The sequence below is a fragment of the Bos indicus x Bos taurus genome, chromosome 15, assembly GCF_003369695.1.
Source record: "Bos indicus x Bos taurus breed Angus x Brahman F1 hybrid chromosome 15, Bos_hybrid_MaternalHap_v2.0, whole genome shotgun sequence".
NCBI classification, from domain to species: Eukaryota; Metazoa; Chordata; class Mammalia; order Artiodactyla; family Bovidae; genus Bos; species Bos indicus x Bos taurus.
Genome location: NC_040090.1, coordinates 59,842,657 through 59,866,193, shown reverse-complemented (window position 1 = coordinate 59,866,193; position 23,537 = coordinate 59,842,657). Strand labels below are relative to the sequence as shown.

The 23,537-nt window shown below is 38.4% G+C and overlaps 1 protein-coding gene across 1 annotated transcript in view; it reads left to right on the top strand.

Annotated features, from left to right (window-relative positions):
* The first annotated feature begins 1,054 nt into the window (after nt 1–1,054).
* The window catches only part of HTR3B (5-hydroxytryptamine receptor 3B), a 43,680-nt gene continuing 21,197 nt past the window's right edge, over nt 1,055–23,537 (top strand). The window contains exons 1-2 of the mRNA XM_027562122.1: nt 1,055–1,274; nt 7,213–7,373. Coding sequence (XP_027417923.1) covers nt 1,235–1,274; nt 7,213–7,373 — 201 coding nt within the window. The 5' untranslated portion in view covers nt 1,055–1,234. The remainder of the gene's footprint in view (nt 1,275–7,212; nt 7,374–23,537) is intronic.

The window sequence follows — 23,537 nt, the reverse complement described above, 5'->3', positions numbered from 1 at the left end:
TGTGAACAGAGGCACATACGCACCTTTACATTTGTGTTTATTTCTGTATTTAGCCACACGTGTTGAAAACCAAGGGCTCACTCTGATACTTCCAAAACCAGCGCAACACTACAGGATTCATCCTAGTTTTCTCCCTTTCCGTGTTTGCAGTTTCTTTCACCAACAGTGGGAAACCAATCAGGCTACACTGAGAGACAGCTTTGTGATTCTAAACAAAGGGATCAAATAATTAGGAGAACAGGGATCAGGTATATATTTCCCCTCTCAATTTGTTCCATGAAAATTTATCTCAAACCAGTGGGCTCTACATTTGATTTAGAGTAAAAAGCAGGCAGATGCTGGAAACGGTATGAAATTTAATTTTTGTTTCTAGAGCGTCTAGGAGTCTACTAATGGAAAATAAATTTATGTGGAATGATGCATCTTTTTTTCCTTAATAATTAACAGTGAATGGGGCTCAATCGAAAACTGAAAAAAAAAAAACACTTTTTAATGAACATTAAACTTTTGTAGTTTCATCTTTAATAAGCCTGTACCCATGCTCTCTTATGTAGTTACTTTCTGAATTGTGGGCAGTGAGAATTTAAGAAGCATTTCTGTCTATCAAAAAAAAATCAATGTTTCTTTTAATGAAAGGGGGTTAGGAAAAACAAAACACACTGTTCCCACTGTACTGTTTGCAGTTGCTGTTCATTTGATGATACCAGGTTTCCATTAGCTTAGTGTAATTCAAGAGTCCAATAATCATTGTCAAATGCTGAAGATGTTCTGCATAAGTCTGATTTAGAACAGCTATTTGGATCTCAATTATTAATGAAATTAGTGTCCTGAATGTCAGCAAGAGCATTGCCTTAGGTAAAGGCTGTAAAGGAAATCATATTAGTGTGGAATTTCCCCTCCTTAGGGGCTCCTCTTAGATTACATTATTCACTTAGCTATCTCCTGTCAGGGAAATTGAAATGTTGGCCATGATCTGATCCTGGGGCAGAACCAAATGGAGAAGTTAAGGGGTATTGCAATGGCATCGGCTCCAAAACATTTGTGTGGTGTTGGTACTGCCTTTCGTCCCGTTCAGTGTTTACAAAACAGCATCGGCAAGGACAGCATAAACCGGCAAACAGAGAAGAATGGAGCAGAAAGGAGCTCTTTTAGGAAAGACTGAGTGGCACTCTATCCAGTAGGCAAGCTGTGTTTCTCATCTTCAGGACGTGCCTGGGGAATACTGGCAGGTGTGATGGCTCCTCTGTGGCCCTTCGTCCTGGCAGCTGCCTCAGGTGAGTGCGTCAGTGGTTTTACTAGGAGTCGAGTATTCACACCTAGAACCTAGAGACAAGCCTTTCTATGTTGTGCTGTGTAACTCCTCACAAGTGTTTGCTTTTATTTACCATCTGTAAAATGCCAGGCCTGTGAATCTACAAGGAGACCAACACTCTGTTGTGACTTTGCTCCTACAATTATAGGTGCGTATATCCATAGGGCCACACACAGTGGGGCTTTCCACAAAGTTAAAAGTATGCTCTGAAATGTGAACAATTGTTGGATAAATTTCTCCTTCCTTAGAAATCAAGCTCTCTTTACAACAATTGATGTTGAGGGTTTGGGGCGTTCTGTTTCAGATTTACTTTTATGTCTGAAGAGTATATTTTTATTATCCAAAATAGTCTTGGTCTTTAGAAGCCCACGGAGAGAGTCCCTTGGATCCATCATAGCTACAGGCACCTGAGTGTCATTTTGGTGTTAGGGTTTTACATCTAGTCCTACAAAGTCTGTATAGACGTGGAGTATTTCTCTAAAGATGAGCTGTAGAAACTTGCATGTTTTGAATGTACAGTTCCCCTAAAAAAATACTTAATAAACCAACACATATATGTTGTGTGTGTGTGTGTGTATATATATATATTTCCCCCCCTACGTTTCTGGAATTAAACTTCCATGGTGCCAGTATTAACTCTACCCTATTGAACCATTTGAGTTAGAATACAGTTGGTTCCTAGAAAACATACACAAATCAAAAATTTATGTTCATGCTAGTGTTTCCCAACACCCCTTGTTCCTGAAGGTTCTCCTAGAGCTCATATCTGAATTTCCATGTTTTAAAATATAACTGAAAGTAGAATGAGTCAATTACAGAGATGAGGAAGGAATTTGGTGGCCAAGCAGCTGGAAATGATTTTTTTATTGGATAGAGAAGAAAAATAGCCACTTATCATTAAAGTTTAAAAATCCTGGATGTTGAACTTAAAGGATAAAAGCATCTTAATTATAAAAATGAAAACAGAGGAAATTTCATTAAATGCCAAATGGGTTTCTTAGCAGAAAATAATTGTCAACATTAAACGAAGCAAGATAAAATAGAAAAATGAAGGTTTTGAAAATAGAAGAAATTCTTCTTAATGATTTCTCTTTTTAATGTTTTGTATTACGCTTGATTTTTGTTCTAAATGTGGCAGAGAAAGTGTTTTAATAGCATCTCATAGTCAGCACTTGACCATAAATCATACTGAGAACGTTCGTTGCAGAAAAATTTACTCTTTGAAAATTTTACTGGGTTAATATCAGGTTGATTTATAAATATAAGAGCACTTAACAAACCACCAATTTAGAGCTGAACCCAGAGGCAGTGTGCTGGAATAGGATAGGAGGCCTGAATTAGAACCTCGTGGTCCTATCACACTGCTCACCAGCCATGTGACCCTGGGTGAGTCCATGTACCTCAGAGATTCTGCTTCCCTGTAAGTTAACTTTTTATTTTGCATATTCATGAAGGCCAAATAAGAAAGCGTTATGAAATCATCAGGTGCAATGCAAATTTAAGATATTGTTGACCCCAAAACACACAAACCCAGAAAATAACAATGAGCTGTTTCTTCTCCAAAACTGTACACCATGCAACTCTTCCTTTTTGTTTTAAATGTTATTTATTTATTTTATGGGAGTATAAGTGCTTTACAAGGTTGTGTTAGTTTCTGCTGTAGAACAAAGTGAATCAGCCATGTGTGTACATAAATCCCCGCCCTCTTAGTCCTCCCCCCCAGCACCATCCCACCCCTCTAGGTCATCACAGAGCGTGGAGCTGGGCTCCCCGTGCTCTACAGCAGGTTCCCACTGGCTGGCTGTTTTACACATGGTAGTGGGCGTATGCAAGTCTTCCTTTTGAAGGGCTACTCACGCTGTTCCCAGGATTCTCAGGGAGCCAGGTTGGTGTAGTATCAGAGTAAGAGCTTGGTCTTTGGATCCAGATCTGCCTCGTTTCAATTCCATCCTCTTCGCTTGCAAGCTGTGTGATCTTCAGCAGTACTAACCTCACCAAGCCTAGAGTCCCTCACCTGTGAGTCCTAACAGGGTTGTAGGGTACCTATCTCATAAAGCTCTGGTAGAAGTTAAATGAGATAATTTACATAAAGGACTCAGCCCAGTGCCTGGCACACAGCAAGTCATTTAATCAGTATTAGATATTTAATAATACCACACACCTAAACCTTGTAACCTCTCAGATATATGTATTGTTATCTATTGTTCAATAGAAATTGATCAGAGACTAGACAGGAAATTCAGGCAAGTCTTTACTGGGGCCCCTGCTGCAGCAGGGAGAAGCTACACAACAGGTTCCCTAGCTCACACTCAGAGCTGAGCTGGCTCTTTACATGGGATGAAGCTAGGGGCAGGTCTGTGATCGAGCCAGAGGCGTGGCTTAGGTGTTTTGCCCACCACTCTGGTAGTGTTGTAAGCAGGGGGCAAACACGGTACCCTGCTTTTGCTCCCCACTCTTCAGAAGTGGCATTTGGGATTTTGGTCTTTTTGTATCTTGTTCATAATTTGCCCCAACTACACATGCACATGGTTATTTTTAGTCCCTTACAGCTTCTTTGTATTCTGTTTCTCCAGGAGACGTTTGCCCAGGTACAAACACTACAGCAGAGGACCCTAGGTCCCAGGTCCCAGCCTGTTGCAGTACTAGTCTCTTATATCCTAAAGGTGGTATACTCATAAACCAGAAACAGCTCTTTTCATCAAAGTGCCCAGAACACTTTAAGATAGGTGTGTATGTAACTCATTGAAATAAGGAAAGCAAAGGAATAATTCTATTATATTCTTATCTTTTTAAAACCTCTCTTTACCTAGAAGTGCTTCACAACTCAGTTCATAACACATTCTACTTTTCAGAAATCTTACAAGTGCATTGTTTGATGCTGGTTATTAGCATTCAAGGAGGCAGTGCTAGTGTGGTGTCTTTCCTGGGTCTGTTGATAGCCTCCATCAGTGTCTGTTGAAACATCACTGAACTGTGAGTCATTTAGTGCTTGTGTGAATGTCACATTAGCTTTCAAGGGGCATAATTTACTGTTAATTAATGGTCACTTAAATCCTTAATCTCTCTCCTGTAATTGATCTTTCTCCTCAGGCAAATTTGTATTCATAGTAGAAATGTAATTTATTATTTCTTCCCATTTTAAACAAAGAACTGTTTCCCCCTGTAGTTTATTTAGCCATGCTTCCCTTTGCTTCTTTTCTCCTATCACTCCCGGTTTCTCTTTTGTTCTTGTTTCCAGCTTCCAGAACTTTCTCTTTTTACCCAACGACTTTGATTCATTTTTGAAAATATGTTTATCCATTAGGGACCTATATCCCCAGGAAAGATATCAGAGGAATTTGAGGCCCTATGAGCAGAGGGTGTAGAGAACATTCATTTCTCAGAATTATTAACTCTGTCTCGGGTGGTTTCCTATATTGAAACACGCACATTTCCGTGTTTTCCCAGCTGGGACTTGGGAGATTCCAAGCGAGGTAAAACTGAAGTTGCCCTAAGTGAAATTCACAAGAAAAACACCATACTAATTTTTCTTTGGAGTCCAGAATTCTCTCCCATGGGGTCGGCCAGCAAGAAACAGTCCCAAGCAGAGAGATTGCAGGAGAAGGGGGCAGAAGATAAGATGGTTGGATGGCATCACCAACTCAATGGACAGGAGTTTGAGCAAACTCCAGGAGATAGTGAAGGACAGACAAGCCTGGCGTGCTGCAGTCCATGAGGTCACAGAGAGCCAGACACAACTTAGCCAGTGAACAGCAGCAAAACAGAGATTCATACCACATCTTTGACCATCGCAGTTCACAAAAACTAAAGATGATGCGTGATGTGAGCCACCCACCTTAGTTCCCGCATGCCTAAAGAGCGGCTGCCTCTTCTGGCGTCTTGTTGGATGAATAGTTAGGGAGTTTAAAACGCTCATTAGATTCCCGGCTCGGATGGTAATGAAAGTGAATATTCCACTGCCCACAATGAGTCTGGAACGTCCCCTCCAGCACCGTCGTTAGCATTTTGGTCACACTGACATTGATAAATCATAGAAATCGCTGCCTGTGGCGGCAAGTGACACGGCATCATTCATAAAGAGATGGGTATAAACAGGATTGTCGCACAGGGGGAAGGTACCTCATTTCCAGTTTCCTGCTGGAGCCTGCGTACCTTCAGCAGCTCATCAAAATAACCATCAAAACCGCTGAGAGTCGCGGTGAATTCACGCGCAGGACACCATGGATAGAGTTCGCCCGCGCTGTGGCGGGGGGTGTGCAATTTGCTTCAGTCCAATGACTGAGGGAAGCTTTGAATCCCCCAGGGGCCAACAAAGCTGGTGAACAAAATATCTTTTTGCAATTTCGAGAAAGCCCTCACAGATTTGTCACTTCCAATTGCTGGTGCTCATTTCTCTTGCTTGCTTCTCCCTGGCCTCTCCAGCCTCGACACTCATCACAGTTCCTCCACAAATCAAGATTCCTGGGTCACAGGAAATGGTTGTTCCCTGGAACCTCAGAGAATTTTCCCAAAATGAAGATCTCGTTTTCTGACAAGTGCATTTTAAGACAGACTGAGTGAGAGAACAAATATGAGTTTTGAGGAGAAAAATATGAATAGGATTCTCCTTGATCCATTATTTAGAAATCCACACAGCTCTTTGGATTCAAGTGGTTTGTCCATGTTTCTGCTTAGATTTTTTATGTGATTTTTGAATTATAAATGGAAAAATCAAAAGAAAAATCCAAGGAGGAAGCTGGTTAAGTGCATCAGAAGCTTTCTCCTGTGTACCAGGAGGGGGTGATACAGGAATAAAGAAAAGATGCTGTCTTCAAGATGCAAGATAGCTGTAAAAATGGAAACGTAGAGCAAGTTTGCATCCTCAGAGATGGAGTTGATTTATTTATCTTTACAGTGAGATTTCTCCATTGGGCATTTAGGCCATCAGCTGACTTAATTGTTTATTCTTTATTGAAGTATAGTGATTTACAGTGTTCAGGTGTGCAATAAAGTGACACATTTACACACACACACACACACACACATGTACAGGCTTTCCAGGTGGCACTAGTGGTAAAGAATCCACCTGCCACTGCAGTGGACACAAGAGATTTGATCCCTGGGTTGGGAAGATCCCCTGGAGTAGGGAATAGCAACCCACTCCAGTATGCTTGCTTTGAAAATTCCGTGGACAGAGGAGCCTAGCAGGCTACAGTCCATGAAGCTGTAAAGAGTTGGACACGACTGAGCACTTTTACTTACACATATATATTCTTTTTCAGTTTCTTTTCCATTGTAAGTTATGATAAGATGTTGAATATAGTTCCCTGAGCTGTATTGTAGGTCCTTGGGCTTTTTTTTTTTTTAACCTATTTTATATACTGTGTATCTGTTAATCCCTAATTCCCAACTTATCCCAACCCCCTCTTTCCTCAGAGAAGGTGATGGCAACCCACTCCAGTACTCTTGCCTGGAAAATCCCATGGACGGAGGAGCCTGGCAGGCTGCAGTCCATGGGGTCGCGAAGGGTCGGACACGACTGAGCGACTTCACTTTCACTTTTCCCTCTCATGCATTGGAGAAGGAAATGGCAACCCACTCCAGTGTTCTTGCCTGGAGAATCCCAGGGATGGGGGAGCCTGGTGGGCAGCCGTCTATGGGGTCGCACAGAGTCGGACATGACTGAAGCAACTTAGCAGCAGCCTCTTTCCCATTTGGTCACTGTAAATTTGTTTTCTGTATCATCAGTGTATTTTAAATGTGTCTGACAAAATGTCCATGAGTTGGTTGTGAACTTCAGCAGATTGGGGTGAGCTAAAAACTGTATTCTTCCAGGAGCGACCAAGCCCTGGGCAGTCTGAAGTCTCCTGAAGATGCTAAGTTCTTATTTTCACCCTCACAGTGATAGCTTTCTTTTTCAGGAATCCTGGCCATAGGTATGCCTCATTCCAGGAGTCCTGCTCTGCATCATCTCACCAAGCAGCTATTACAGACGTATCGGAAGGAAGTAAGGCCAGTTCACAACTGGACCCAGGCCACCACTGTGTATTTGGATGTATCTGTTCACGCCGTGCTGGATGTGGTAAGGACCATCCCACCGTCTCCTAGTCCCATGATTCTTTTGTAAAACTACCAGCTATTTATGCAAGAGAAGTTTTTTCTTGAGACTCTCATTGAGCCGATAGAGAAGTTAGTGTTAGATTCATCTTAGCAGTGAGCCTGGGGTATCTATTTATTAGGCAAATCATGCTGACTCGCCCCCAACTTACACTGTGAGGGGCAGATAGTCTAGAAATAGGAATTTCACAGAATTAAGATGCTTTCAGAATTGTGGGCATAGGTCACACACATATTTTATGAGTATTGCTGCAACCAGAAATGGTAATAGATATTATTTTCTGTGGTTCGCATTTCTTAGTGGTAACAGTAGGTTTATGAAAACAACTTCTACAACTTACTGCTTGCAATTTTAAAATGAGGAAAAAAAAATGTCTTGGTTTCCTGAGTTTTTAAGGGACTTTATACCTAAGACATTTGCTAAGGGTGGTAGAAAGATTTGTTTATTAAAGTGTGTCTTTCCTACTATGGCTTAAAAATAGGTTATTGTGGGAATTAAATGAGAAAATGCATGTAGTTACTAGAGATCTTAGTAAACCCTCGGTAGATGATAGACTGTATAATTATCTCTGCTTCTTCCTTCTCCTTTTTCTTCATTACAAAGTCTTCAATATTAATAGATTCTATATTTACTTTGATTTCTTTTAAAATCAGACTTTACTGAGCTTGTTTGTTAACATGGTTTAAAATTTTTTTCAATTTACTTTTCAAAACCTTTTTCCAGTTGAGAAGTAATATACAGATATTGAAATGCACAAATGTTAAGTGTACAGTTCAATGAGTTTTGATAATTGCATGCACCCACATAATTCATATCCCTATCCATATATCAAACGTTTCCATCACCTTACAAAGATCCCCCATTTCTTTTCCAATCACCATCCCCTCCATCCGCAGGGAAAACCACCATTCTGATATCGGTCATCATAGATTATTTTTGCCAATTCTGGAACTTCATAAGAATGAAAATTTACTGTATGTACTTTCTTGTGTCTGGATTTTTCATTCAGCATAATTTTGTTCCCTGTGTTTATTTATTTTTTAATATTTTTATTGTGGTAGAAGCCAAGTAATATAAAACATACTATTTTAATGATATTTAACTGTACAGTTCAGTAGCACTAAGGACATTCACACTATTATGCAACTTTCATCATCATCCATCTCTGAAATTTTTCACCTTCCTAAACTGGGACTCTGTCCTCATCAAACGCTAACTCCCCATATACCTTCCCCACCCCACCCCACCCCACCCCCTGGCCCCTAGCGTCTACCAGTGTACTTTTTGACTCTCTGAATTTGGCTATTCTGGGTACCTCATATAAGTGGAATCAAACAATATTTGTCTGAACCTAATGTATATTGAGATGTTTTTCGAGGTTCATTCATGTTGTACATAGTAGCTTTTCTTTTTTATTGATAGGTATTATTTGGTTATGGCTATACCGTGATTTGTTTATCCACTCTCCTGTTGATAAGCATTTCTGTTGTTTCCAGTTTTAGTATATTATGAATAAAGCTATGAATGTTTCTGTACAAGTATTTTGCTGTACATATGCAAAACCTAGACGTGGAATAAGCACCACTTCTCATAGAATAGATGTATATTTAATGAGAAACTGCCAGATTGTTTTAGAAAGTGATTGTACCTTATAACTCCCACCCGTCAGCTATGAGAGTTCTCATTTCCCCACATCTTCACCAGCATCAGGTATTATCGGTTTTGTTTAACTTTAGCCGTTATGGTAAACATGTAGGAGTATTTCACTGTGGTTGTGTTTTTTTATACATCCCATGACTAATAAATAGGGACTCTTTTCTAATGTGCTTATTGACCACGTGTGTATCTTTCCTAGTGAAGTATCTGTTTAAGTCTTTTCCTCTTTTTTATAGTGTTGGTTGTTGTTTTTTTTATTATAGATGAATAGGAATTGCTTGTGTATTCTGAATACAAGTCCTTTGTCATCTATGTATTGTGAATGTTTATTCTCACTCTGGCTTGCCTACACATTTCCCTAATGGAGCTTATGATGAACAAAATTTTAAAATTTAATGAAGTCCAATTTTACCAGTTCCTTTATTTATGGTAGTGTTTTCTGGATATTGTCTTAAGAAATCTACTCCACGTTCATCAAAACATTTCCTATATGTTCTTTCAGAAGATTTATGGTTTGTAGTTCCTTATATTTAATTCTATGATATGTTGAGAATTAATTTGTATAATGGTGTGAAGTATAGGTCAGGGTTTTCATTGTTGCTGATGTGTGTTTTGTTTTTGCATTTAGAATTTGTTCCAGCACCATTTTTAAAAAAGTTTCCCTTTTTCCATTGAATTGTTTTGGTATCTTGACTGAAAATTAAGTTAACTGAGAAGTGTCAGATTATTTGTTATCTTGAAATCAGATAGTATGTGTCCTTGAACTTTATTCTTCATTTTTAAGATAGTTTGACTTCTTAGGACCTTTGTACTTCCAAATAAATTTTATATTCAACTTATCACATTTTACTTAAAAAAACCTGCTGGGAGTTTATTTGGAATGCTGTGAAATCCACAGAGAAATTTAAGGAGAGAATTGATATTTTAACAATATTGAGTTTTCCAATTGTTGAATATGGTATTTCTCTCCATTTATTTGGGTCTTCAGCAGTGTATTATTTTTAATGTAGAAGTTTCGTACATGTTTCTATTAAACTTTTTCCATAGTATTTTTGATGCTGTTATAAATATTACTTAAAATTTTAAATGTTCTATTTATTTGTTGCTATTATAAAGAAACTGGATTAATTTTGTATGTTGACTTTGTATCCTGGGACTTTGCAAAATTCACTTACTAATCCAGTAGTTCTTTTAAAATTAATATTTTCTATATATGCAATCATTTCATTTGCTAATAGTTTTACTACTTCCTTTTTTAATCTGTGTGCCCTTTATTCTTCTTATCTTGTCTTACTGCATTGTCCAAGACCTCTACCAGTGTTAATGGGAGGGACAAGAGCAGATATCTGTAATCTGTTCCATCCTCAGGGAAAAATCTTTCACCGTTAAATATGGTGTTAGTTATAGATTTTTCATAAATGATCTTTATCAAGTTGAAGAAGTCCCCTCCTATTTTTGTACACTGAGAGATATTTTTAAAATCATGAATGTTATGAATTACACCAATATTTTTCTCAATCAATTTGAATGGTCATATGATTTTTATTTTATGCAGTTAATATGGTAAATTATTTTTGATTGATTTTCAAATGGTAAACCACTCCTGCATTCCTAGAATAAACTTTACTTGATACTGATATGTTAACCTTTTTATATATTTCTGAATTTGAATTCCTACTTATGATAGGTTGCATCTATGTTAATGAGGAGTATTGGGCTATGGTTTTATTTCTTGTAATGTAGTTGTCTGTTTTTGGTGTTGGTTTTATAAAACCAGATGAAAAGTGTTCCCTCCTCAGTTTCCTGAAGGAATTGTGTTAATACGGATAATTTTTTCCCCTAATGTTTGATAGAATTCACCAGTAAAACCATCTAGGGCTGGAGTTTTCTTTGTGGGAAGGTTTTTAAATATAAATTCAATTTCACTAACAATATACAATTTTTCAAATTTTCTATTCTTGTGTCACTTTTGGAATTTATATTTTTCAAGGAATTTGTCTGTTTTATCAGAGTTGTAAACTTATTTTCTCATAATATTCCCTTTTAATTCTTTTAATGTCCAAAGGATCATCAGTGATGTTACCTCTTTCATTCCTCATATTAGCAATTTGTGTTTTCTCTTATTTCCCTTGACCAATATTGTCAAATTGTTTATCAATTTCTTTCTTTAAAGAACCAAATGTTGCTTTTGAATTTTCGTTTCAGTTTCTATTTCACTTCTATCTACTCATGTTTATTTCCTTTATTCTGCTTGCTGGGCACTTAATTTGTCCTTCTTTGTCTACTTTCTTAAAATGGAAAGTTGTATTATTGAGTTTAAACCTATTTTCATTCCTACTTTTAGCATTTAAAGTTATAAGTTTTCCTCCAAACACGAATTTAACTGCATCTTATGAAATTTTGATGCATTTCAAAATTTGAGGTATAAATTATACAGACTGAAACTCATCTTTTTAAAGCCAATCCCTTCCCCCGCTGACCCCAGTCTCTGGCAACCACAGATTTTATTTTTCTCCCTATGTTTTTGCCTTTCTCATATACATGGAATCATACTGTGTTTTCCTCTTTGTCCTTTGGCTTCTGTCACTTAGAATAACGCCTTTGAGATCCATCCACGCTGTGTTGTATGTGTGTGTGATCCATGTATCAGTAGTAGTATTCCATTGTGCAAATGGACTGCAATTTGTTTATGTGTTTACCAGTTGTTTGACATGTGAGTTGTTTCTGAGCTCGAGCAATTTTGAATAAAATCACTATAAACATTTGCATATGTTTTTACTTCTGTTGGATAAATACTTGCGAGTGGGATTGTTGAGTTGTATAAGGCAATTTTAACTTTACAAATGAAACTGTCAAACTGCTTTCCACAGTGGCTGGACATTGTACATTCCACCTGCAAATTATGAGCATTTCAGTTCCTCCACATGATTACCACACTTGATATTGTCAATCTCTTTAAACGGTAACCATTCTGTTAGCTTTGTGGTGGTATCTCAATGTGGTTTTAAACTCATTTCACTAAAGACTAATGATGTTGAACATCTCTCTGTGTGCTTATTTGTCAACTATCTATCTTTTAAAATGAAGTATTCACTCAAACCTTTTACCTTTTTTTCAAATCTTTTACTTTTTTAAAAAAAAAGTTGTTTGCTTTCTTATTATTGAGTTGCAAGAGTTCTTTGTAGAGTGTTAGTCTATTTCTGGATTCTATTCTGTCCAGCTAGTCAATATATTTCTCCTTACTTACATCAATATATTGTGTCAATTATTGCACATTACAGAAGTCTTGAAATCAGGTGGTGTGAGTCTTCCAAACGTAATTTTCTGTTTTAAAATTGTTTTGACTCTTCAAGGTACTTCGCATTTCCATACACACTTAAGAATGTATGTTCATTCATTTACTTAGTTCACTCATTCACTTAGTTCACTCATTTCTGTTTTTATGACTGACATATTTTTTATTGAGGTTACATGAAATCTATAGATCAACTAAAGGAGAGTCAGAATCTTAACTTCTAATCCATGACAACACTGTATCTCTCCACTTGTTTAGTTCTTTAATTCTTTGTGTAATGTTTAGCATTTTTCAGTTTTGTACTGTTGCTGCTGCTGCTAAGTCACTTCAGTCATGTTCAACTCTTTGCGACTCCATAGCCGGCAGCCCACAAGGCTCCCCCATCCCTGGGATTCTCCAGGCAAAAACACTGGAGTGGGTTGCCATTTCCTTCTCCAATGCATGAAAGTGAAAAGTGAAAGTGAAGTCACTGAGTCTTGTCCGACTCTTAGCGACCCCATGGACTGCGGCCCACCAGGCTCCTCCGTCCATGAGATTTTCCAGGCAAGAGTGCTGGAGTGGGGTGCCATTGCCTTCTCCATCAGTTTTGTACATATCTGGTTAAATTTAATCTCTAAGTAATGCACATTTTTGATGCTATCATAAATGATATTTTAATTGTAGGTTTCTGTTTCTTGCTAGTATACAAAATATAAATGATCTCTATATATTGGCCTTAACCCTGCCATTACATTAAATTTTGAGCCTTTTTGTAGATTTTTTTTCAGATTTCCTATGTAGAAGATCATGTTGCCTGTAGATAATGAAAGTTGTACTTCTTTCTTTCCAATCTTTATACCTTTTCTTTTATTGCTTATTGCACTGGCTCAAACCTCTAGTACAATGTTGAATAGAAGGGGTACACTGTTCTATAAATATAAATTCAATAAACATGTTTACAGTATTGCTAAGGGTTCTTAAAACTTCAGTGTTTTTTGTTGTTGTTCTATTAATTCATGGAGAGGTGTGTAAAAATCCCCAACTATAATTGTGGTTTGTCCCTTTCTGTCATGTTATTAGATGCATATACATTTAAGATTATGTCTTCTTGACAAATAGAACCTTTTACCATTATGAAATGCCCTTCTTTACCTCTGGTAATACTTTTTTTCTTGAAGCTTTTTTTTTATGCTTACTTTTTGCATGGTATATATTTTGCCTTCCTTTTATTTTCAGTATCTGTGGCATTGTATTTAAAGTCATTTCTTAGAGCAAGTAGTTTGGTCTTGCTTTTTCCCAACTTTTTATTTTTAAGTAATTATAAATTTATTGGAAGTTGCAAGTAAATTTATAGAGAGGTTCTGTCCACCCTTCACCCAATGCCCCCTGTATTTATCTTACATAAATTTGGTATAGCAGCAATACTAGAAAATTGACATTGGTGCTTATTCTGATTTCTCTAGTCTTACATATACTTCTTTGTGTGTATGTGTATTTGTGTGTGTGTTTCTCTGTAATTTATTATACATGTAGCTTTGTGTAACCTCCACTACCACCACATCCATCTACACGATCTTCACCACAGGGTTCCCTGATGCTGCTCACTTACAGACACAATCCTTTCTTCTGACAACTCCTGGCAACCAATGGGTCTCTCCTCCATCTTTATAATTGTGTTATTTGAAGACTACTATATAAGTGGAACCACATAGTATGTTCCCTTTGAGGTTGCCTTCTTTCATTCAGTAGAATTCCCTTCAGGTTCACCCAGGTCTCTGTGTGTATATCAATTGTTCACTCCTTTTTGTTGCTGAGTTCCAGGGTACTGCTGTTTTAACCTGTCAACCTGTGCATTTTAATTGGAGTGTTTTATCCATTTATGAATACCATCTTGCTATTTGTTTTCTAGCTGTCTCATCTGTTTTCTGCTCCTCTTATCCTGCCTTATTTGGGATAAACTAAATATTTTTTAATATTTGATTTTAGTTCCTGTAAAATCAAATTGACTTTTTTGCAGTCCCTCTGTGTATTATTTTTAGATGTTATTTTAGGGGTTTCCATACCGATCATTAACTTAATATAATGTACTTAGAATTAATGTTATTATAGTTCATAAAATACACAAAACTTACAACAGTAAAATTCCACATACCTGTTCCCTTTACATTTGCATACATAATGTATCCTACAATACAATGTTATTATTTTAATGTAGTTTGTTAAAATAATTCAATAATTTCTCTTTAATTTATTTTAATGGAGGTGGTTTTCTACGTTAATATTTGAGTGCTATGCTATGAATTACAGACTCTGATTTTTTGACTGAGATTCAGGTATTGAAATAGATGGAAAATAGTTTAAAGTAAAAGTATAAATTATCTGTTATAACAGGGTTCAAATTATTTTTTATCTGATGTAAGTTATTTTAGCATAATTTTTCTCTAGCTTAGATAAACCCCTACTCATTAGTTCCTCATAAGCACGTGCATTTAAATGGAGCACACACAAAAAATCCCCCATTTAGCAAATAGTTTCACTTTATCCAGCTTTACTTTCCCATTCGCACTAGTAAAAGCACTATATCCAGGATCCTAGAAAATACTTTTTAATCAAATGGCAGAAAATGCCCACTCTTACTCTCCACAATGTAGTCTTACACAATGCTCCAATAGAAAACTCCTTTAAATCTCTTTTCTATTTTGATGTTGATCTAGAATTTTAGAGACAATTTTATGGGGCTGCATCTTCACTTACTTAAGAGATATTCAGTTCAGTTCAGTCGCTCAGTCACATCTGACTCTTTTCGACTCCATGAATTGCAGCACGCCAGGCCTCCTTGTCCATCACCAATTCCTGGAGTTCACTCAAACTCATGTCCATCGAGTCGGTGATGCCATCCAGCCATCTCATCCTCTGTCATCCCCTTCTCCTCCTGCCCCCAATCCCTCCCAGCATCAGGGTCTTTTCCAACAAGTCAACTGTTTGCATGAGGTGGCCAAAGTATTGGAGTTTCAGCTTCAGCATCATTCCTTCCAATGAGCACCCAGGACTGATCTCCTTTAGGATGGACTGGTTGAATCTCCTTGCAGTCCAAGGGACTCTCAAGAGTCTTCTCCAACACTACAGTTCAAAAGCATCAATTCTTCATTGCTCAGCTTTCTTCACAGTCCAACTCTCACATTCATACATGACCACTGGAAAAACCATAGCCTTGACTAGATGGACCTTTGCTAGCAAGGTAACATCTCTGCTTTTGAATATGCTATCTAGGTTGGTCAATAACTTTCTTTCCAAGGAGTAAGCATCTTTTAACTTCATGGCTGCAATCACCATCTGCAGTGATTTTGGAGCCCCCCAAAATAAAGTCAGCCACTGTTTCCACTGTTTCCCCATCTATTTCCCATGAAGTGATGGGACCAGATGCCATGAGCTTCGTTTTCTGAATGTTGAGCTTTAAGCCAACTTTTTCACTTTCCTCTTTCACTTTCCTCAAGAGGCTTTTGAGTTCCTCTTCACTTTCTGCCATAAGGGTGGTGTCATCTGCATATCTGAGGTTATTGATATTTCTCCCAGCAATCTTGATTCCAGCTTGTGCTTCTTCCAGCCCAGCCTTTCTCATGATATACTCTGCATAGAAGTTAAATAAGCAGGGTGACAATATATAGCCTTGATGTACTCCTTTTCCTATTTGGAACCAGTCTGTTGTTCCATGTCCAGTTCTAACTGTTGCTTCCTGACCTGTATATAGGTTTCTCAAGAGACATGTCAGGTGGTCTGGTATTCCCATCTCTTTCAGAATTTTCCACAGTTTATTATGATCCACACAGTCAAAGACTTTGGCGTATTTCATTAGTCCTCGCTATTTAGTTGTCAGTAGGTTATTATGTCTGTATTGTTTATTGGACATTGTCCAATGGGAGAAGCATGATTTGAAAAAGACATGATATGAACCATGTTACATGAAACTCCAACACAGGGATAACATCAGCTTTGAGTAAGAGACGAAGACAGGTTTCTAGGTCTTTCCTCATCCTTCTACTTTCTGACTTCATATTGATGAAGGTAAAGTAGAATTGCTCAGACTTGGCTTTACAGGCTTATTTTGAGATAAGGGAAAGGAGTAAAGTCGTTATATTAATATTTTCCCTTGGAACAACCATATCAAATTGAGTTTTGTTTTGTTTTGTTTTTTAGAAGTTTAGTGTTTATTAAAAAAAAAAAAACAATAATCACCAAAAGAATTACTGAAAACCAGGGCAAATTAGTTAACATTCACCAAATAATTTGACACCCTTAAAGCCTGGGATTATCATTGCTGTAAACTATAAAAACACTAGGCCTCTGCAAGAACTTAATGCATCACTCCATCAATGACAGTGAACTTGGAGCTTCTGGTCTGGCAATGCTTAGCTGCCCACATGACATCTGGAATCCAAATCTGTCCACATAAGTGCAAAGAAATGCCCTGTAGGCCAAAGCTTCGAGAACAGTACAATTCATGCCACTCCACTCCTTGTTGCCTACCCAGTACCTCAGGGCAACTGACAGTTTTAGATCGCTTACATGACAATCACATCAAGAGATGAGAATTATTAATATCTTTTGAAATAGTGGTTTTTTAAAAAATGTTTCACTTGTCTGAACTAGTTGAAGGTATTGAATTTGAATTTTTGGTCTAACTCTTCCTACCCTGATAAGAGAAAACAAATCATATCCATTATGATAGGTAAGGAGAACACTGTTATTTTTTCAAAGATAATGCTTTACTCCACTGTTGTGAAATATACTGTTTTTTACAAGAATATGTTAGACATATCCTTTTACTGGATATGGAAAACTTGTCTTCTGAAATATGGAAAAATCTTACATTCCACCCCTCTAGTTTCTTCCCTATCTCCTGTCTTGACTTTATCTTCTACGTGTACTCAATGTTACAATGAACCTGAACTTCTTGGATCCTGTCTGTATGCTGTTCATTCTGCTGTTTCCTCAACTGAATGTGTCTTCTTTATCATTCTCCATCTACAAAAGATTAGAACCGTCAAATCTCAGCTCCTAAAAGAGATTTTACTCAGTTCTCCAATCTGGCAGCAATGTCTCCTTCCTTTGAATACAGTGAAGTATGTGTATTTCTCTATGCACATGGTTGACAGTTAAAATGACACATACTATGCTGCTGCTGTTTCATCACTAAGTTGTGTCCAGCTCTTTGCGACACCATGAACTGAAGCCCACCAGCCTCCTCTGTCCTTGGAATTTTCCAGGCAACAACACTAGAGTGGGTTGCCATTTCCTTCTCCAGGGGATCTTATCAACCCAGGGATTGAACCACCATCTCCTGCATGGCAGGCGGATTCTTTACCACTGAGCCATCTGGCAAGCCCAAAATGTCTCACACCCTAATGTATTAATAGCTACTTGAGGGACTTCCCTGGTGACGCAGTGGTTCAGACTTCACCTTCCAATGCAGGGGGTGCCAGTTCAATACCTGGGGGAGCTAAGATCCACGTGCCTCGTGGCCAAAAAAAAGACGTAAAACAGAAGCAATATTGTAGCAAATTCAATAAAGATTTAAACATAACCTATATCAACAGTAATAATAATAATAATAATAACACTATTTAAAACTAGCTACTGGAGGGAAGGGTTTTCAAACTCATGATCCTATTTACCACAATATCCAGGACAATATATCTTACTTCGGGCTTCCCAGGTGGCTCAGTGGTAAAGAGCCTGCCTGCCAAGGCAGGAGACATAAGAGATGCCAGTTCAATCCCTGGGTCAGGAAGATCCCCTGGAGAAGGGCATGGCAACCCACTCTAGTATTCTTGCCTGGAGAATCCCATGGACAGAGGAGCCTGGTGGGCTACAGTCCATAGGGTCACAAAGAGTTGGAAATGACTGAAGTGACTTCACTCACACACACACACACACACACACATCTTCCTTCAAAGCTAGCTGTGTAGATATTTGCTTAATCAGTTAATTAGGATATGTGAATTCAATTCTAGAATCATCTTTATGAATGACTTAGTCTAATATGCTTTGCAAATGTCTATATTACATTCAGGTGGGCTGATCCTAAGGTTCATTCCAGAGGCATGACTGGTTTGAAGAACTTGATGAAAATTGCTCACAGATTCTGCTCAGGCAAGGACATTCCCAATGTGAATAGATAACTTGCTGGATGCATCTGCCAGCAGCTGAACTGCTGGCAACTTTTGTTTAGAGTGAAGAGCTTTCAGCCCAGCTTTCATCACTGCACCTCACTTCCATTATAATGTTTTGCCTCCTGTTTTATTTACATGAAAGACTACAGTCTCGTCTTAGAATTTCTGGGTATTATGAGTACCTTAGGGAAATCTGATTATAGAGATAATCTACTCAACAGTGAAGAGTTTCCATTTGTTTCTATTGAGTTTTGTCAATTCCGAATCACAGATACCTTTGTATTCCAGTCCATTGACTAGAGCCTCCCAGCCAGACGTTGAGGCATCTGTTTCTATAGTCTTCAGAACTGGGAAAGATAAATAAGAATGTGCGGGAATTATCTGTATATTTGCTAACCACCAATTTAGATCTAAATAGACTCCCTCTGTTAGGAAGACTAATGAATTCCAATTCTCTGAAATATCCTTTGCTTTTAACAAGCAGGATGGAAGGTATCTAAAGAAAAAAAAAAGAGAGAGATACACAGAGGGAAAAGCTGTGAATAATGCCACCAGAGAACCAATTATGTTCACCAGCTGGCATTGAGAAACTTGTTTCTCTTGACAAAAAAAAAAAAAAGACTTCAGTTTTAGCCTCAAACTTCTTTTTGACATTGTGTTCTTTAGGGCTGAATAACCAATCCTCCCAGACACCCCCTCTAAGATGTTAGGAAAAAAAATCCTTAACACTATTATTATGTGTAACATGACAAAGGGCTGGACAGGAAGAGAAAAACAAGCAAAGGCATCAACATGGCAGTTAACAGAACCAAACTGGGTACAATGACGGTGGAAAGGAAACATTAGGATATGGAGACCTTCCTCTCCAGCCCTGTGACTGAGTCAACAAGACTCACAGTGGGGAAGAAACTGGTCCCGACACTTCCTAGATGTAAAAGTGTATTTGTTAGGAGAGAGTAGTGAAAAGCTGTATTACTTGGTAATGGAAACTACATTTCGGACTTTTTCTCCCTATGATGATTTCTCCCTGGTTGATTGGAACTAAGCCTATATACGCTCAGACGCTCAGTAGTGTCCAACTCTTTCAGACTCCCTCGGCAAGAATACTGCAGTGGGTTGCCATTTTTCTCCTCCAGGGCATCTTCCCGACCCAGGGATCAAACCCGTGTCTCCTGGATTGGCAAGAGGATTCTTTACCACTGAGCCACCTAGGAAGCAACTAAGCCTAGAACGAAGTCTTTTCGTGCTTTCGTGGGTGAGACATGATCCATTTCAGGCTGTCTCAGCCAGTGGAACTTGGAAGAAAGAGGTGTGCCCAACCCGGAGCTCTCACTAGAGGTCTTATTTTTTTAAGTCTTTATTGAATTTGTTTCAATGTTGCTCCTATTTTATGTTTTGATTCTTTGGCCACAGGTAAGCTCTCCACCCTGAGCCTCACAGAGCTGATATTGTCTGGGAGTCCCCTCTGTCCCTCTTCCAAGCTGTTTCTTGGGGAAATGCTGTGAATTCAGTGCTTTCACTTTGTACAATCAGTCCTCCATATCTTTGGAGATTGCAGATATTTGTGGATTGAACCAACTCTGCATCAAAAATATTTTTATTTATTTATTTAGCCATGCCCAGCAGCTTGTGGGATCTTAGTTCCCTGACAGGGATTGAATGTGGGCCCTCCAAAGTGAAAGCATGGAGTCCTAACCGTTAGACCAAAAATATACATATTTTTTAAATTCCAGAAAGTTCCAGCAAATAAAACTTGAATTTGCCTGCTGTGCACTGACAACTATTTACATGGCATTTATATTGTATTGGGTAATTATGGGTATTCTAGAGACGATTTGGGCTTCCCAGGCGGTGCTAGTGGTAAAGAACCCATCTGCCAGTGCAAGAGACACAAGAGACGTGGGTTCAATCCCTGGGTCAGAAAGATCCCCTGGAGGAGGGCATGGCAACCCATGCCAGTATTCTTGCCTGGAGAGTCTCATGGACAGAGGAGCCTGGTGAGCTACAGCCCATGGGGTCGCAAAGAGTCGGACACAACCAAAGCAAATAAGCAATTACAGCACAGAGATGATTTAAAGTATACAGGAGAATGTGTGGAGGTTATATGCAAATACTTCTCCATTTTACACATAAGGAACTTGAGTATCTGTAGATTGTGATAACCAAGAAGGTTTTGGAGCCACTGGAGCCAATCCCCCATGGATACTGAGGGATAACTGTATACCATTTTAAAACCTGCCTTTCCCAAGTATCTGTTTGAAGTTCATAAAAATCTGTAGAGTAAGTTCACTCAGGCTAGCCTTTGTTGAACAACTATAACAGGGTTACTGTATCTTTGAACCATCCTTTTTTTCTAAAGGTACCTAGAAATATTTATGCAATAACAACTTGCTTTCTTGATTGTAGAAAGGGGGAACTTTAAAAGTTTATTGTTTCTCTTTCAAACTATGCCACCCCCTGTGCACACCTATATAGTATTGAGTATTGCACAATTCCAGGTGCACCCCCTCCAAAGAGAGGAGAAGGTGATGGCACCCCACTCCAGTACTCTTGCCTGGAAAATCCCATGGATGGAGGAGCCTGGTAGGCTGCAGTCCATGGGGTCGCGAAAAGTCGGACATGACTGAGCAACTTCCCTTTCATTTTTCACTTTCATGCATTGGAGAAGGAAATGGCAACCCACTCCAGTGTTCTTGCCTGGAGAATCCCAGGGACAGGGAGGCCTGGTGGGCTGCCATCTATGGGATCGCACAGAGTCAGACATGATTGAAGCGACTTAGCAGCAGCAGCAGCAGCCCCACCCAGCCTGGATTGAGGACAGTGGTAGTCTTGGCCCCATGCACAAACATCATCTATCTTTGATGTGGTTGGATAATTCACTGGATAATTAATTTAATGTATCTTGTTCTAGGGAAGAAAATGGACCTGTTATTTGCTTTCATGCCATAACTCCCCAGCTCCATTGTTTTACTGAAATTGATATTATACTTAATATTACAGAAGTACAAATGTTAGTTAAATGACTCTATACCTTTGAACCAAAATCAGCAGAAGCGTTTCACATTTTATTTTACATATTTTCATCTTGGATTTTCTATATCTCTATTCTCTTTGAATGATGCAACTTTTAATGATGGATTGTGAAAGTGAAAAAGTTGCTCATTCGTGTCCAACTCTTTGGGACCCCGTGGACTATACAGTTCATGAATTCTCCAGGCCAGAATACTGGAGTGGGTAGCCTTTCCCTTCTCCAGGGGATCTTCCCCATCCAGGGATCAAACCCAGGTCTCCTGCATTGCAGGTGACTTCTTTACCAGCACAAAGGAAGCCCAAGAATACTGGAGTGTGTACCGTGTCCCGTCTCCAGGGAATCTACCTGACCCAGGAATCGACCTGGGGTCTCCTGCATTGCAGGCAGATTCTTTACCAACTGAGCTATCAGGGAAGCCCATGGGAAGAAATGGATTTATCTGCAGTCTATATCAGCCTCCTTACTTATACATTCCCTGGAAATGTTTTCAAAGATGGTTTCCTTTTTCTCTATTCATACATTTTTTAAATGGCAGCTCTATTGATGTACAACCCAACTACGAAATTCATGTATTTAAAGTATACAATTCAGTGGTTTTAGTATATTCACAGAGCTGTGCAACCATCACCACTATCTAACTTCAGAGCATTTCATCACTTCAAAAAGAGCCTTCATACCGTTAGCAGTCACATCCTGCATCCCATCCCCACCAGCCCTAGGCAAACACTAATCTAATTTTTACCTCTATAGATCTGCCCATTCTAGACATTTCATATAAATGGTATCTTACAATAAATGGCCTCTTGTGACCGAATTCTTTCATTTAGCATAATGTCTTCAAGGTTCATCTATATCGTAGCATATATCATATTTCATTACTTTTTAGTGCTGGAAAATATTCTATTGAATGGATATATACTAATTTTGTTTATCCATTCATCAGTTGATGGGCATTGGCTTATTTTCACTTTTTAACTGCTGTGAACATTCCTGTACAGGTTTGCTTTTTTTTTTTCTGTACAGGTATTTTTGAGTGTGTGGACTTGCTTTCAAGTCTCTTGATTATTCACTTAGGAGTGGAATTGCTAGGTCATATGGTAACTCTATATTTAACATTTTAAGGAACTACCATATTATTTTGCAAAGTGGCTGCACAACTTTAAAATCCCACTAACAATGTATGAGGGCTCCAATTTTCAACATTCTTCCTAACACTTGTTATTTTAATTTTATTCCTCCTAATGGGGTAGAGTGGTATCTCATTGTGGTTTTGAATTGCATTTCCCTAATAACTAATGATGTTGAACATCTTTTCAAGTGCTAATTGGCCACATTTGTATATCTCTTTTGGAGAAATATCTATTCAAGTCCTTTGCTCATTTTTTTTTTTCAAATTTGTATTGGAGTATACTTGATTTACAATATTATATTCGTTTCAGGTATACAGCAAAATGGTTCAGCTATACATATACATACCTATTCTTTTTCAGATGCTTTTCCCATTTAGGTCATTACAGAACATTGGGTAGTCATTTGAAAATTTTTTTTGGCCGCACAGCATGTGGGATCTTCGTTCCCTGTTCATTCAAACCCATACCTCCTGCTTTGGAAGTTCAGAGTCTTAATCACTAGACTGCTAGAGAAGTCCCTAAATAATTATTTTTGTTGTGGTAAAATACACATAATATAAAATTTACCATCTTAATCATTTTTTAAGTGTACAGTTCAATGGCACTAAGTACATGCTCATTGTTGTGCAATCATCACCACCGTCCATCTCCAGAACTCTTCATCTTCTGAAACTGAAACTTTATACCCATTAAACACTAACTCCCCGTTTCCCAGCCCCTGGGAAACACTCCATCATTCTACTTTCTGTCTCTCTGAATTTGACTGGTTTAAGTACCTAGTGTATAGTGGAATCACCTTGTCCTTCTGTGACTGGCTTACTTTGTGACTCAGCATAAAGTCTTCAAGTTTCATCCATATTGTAGCAT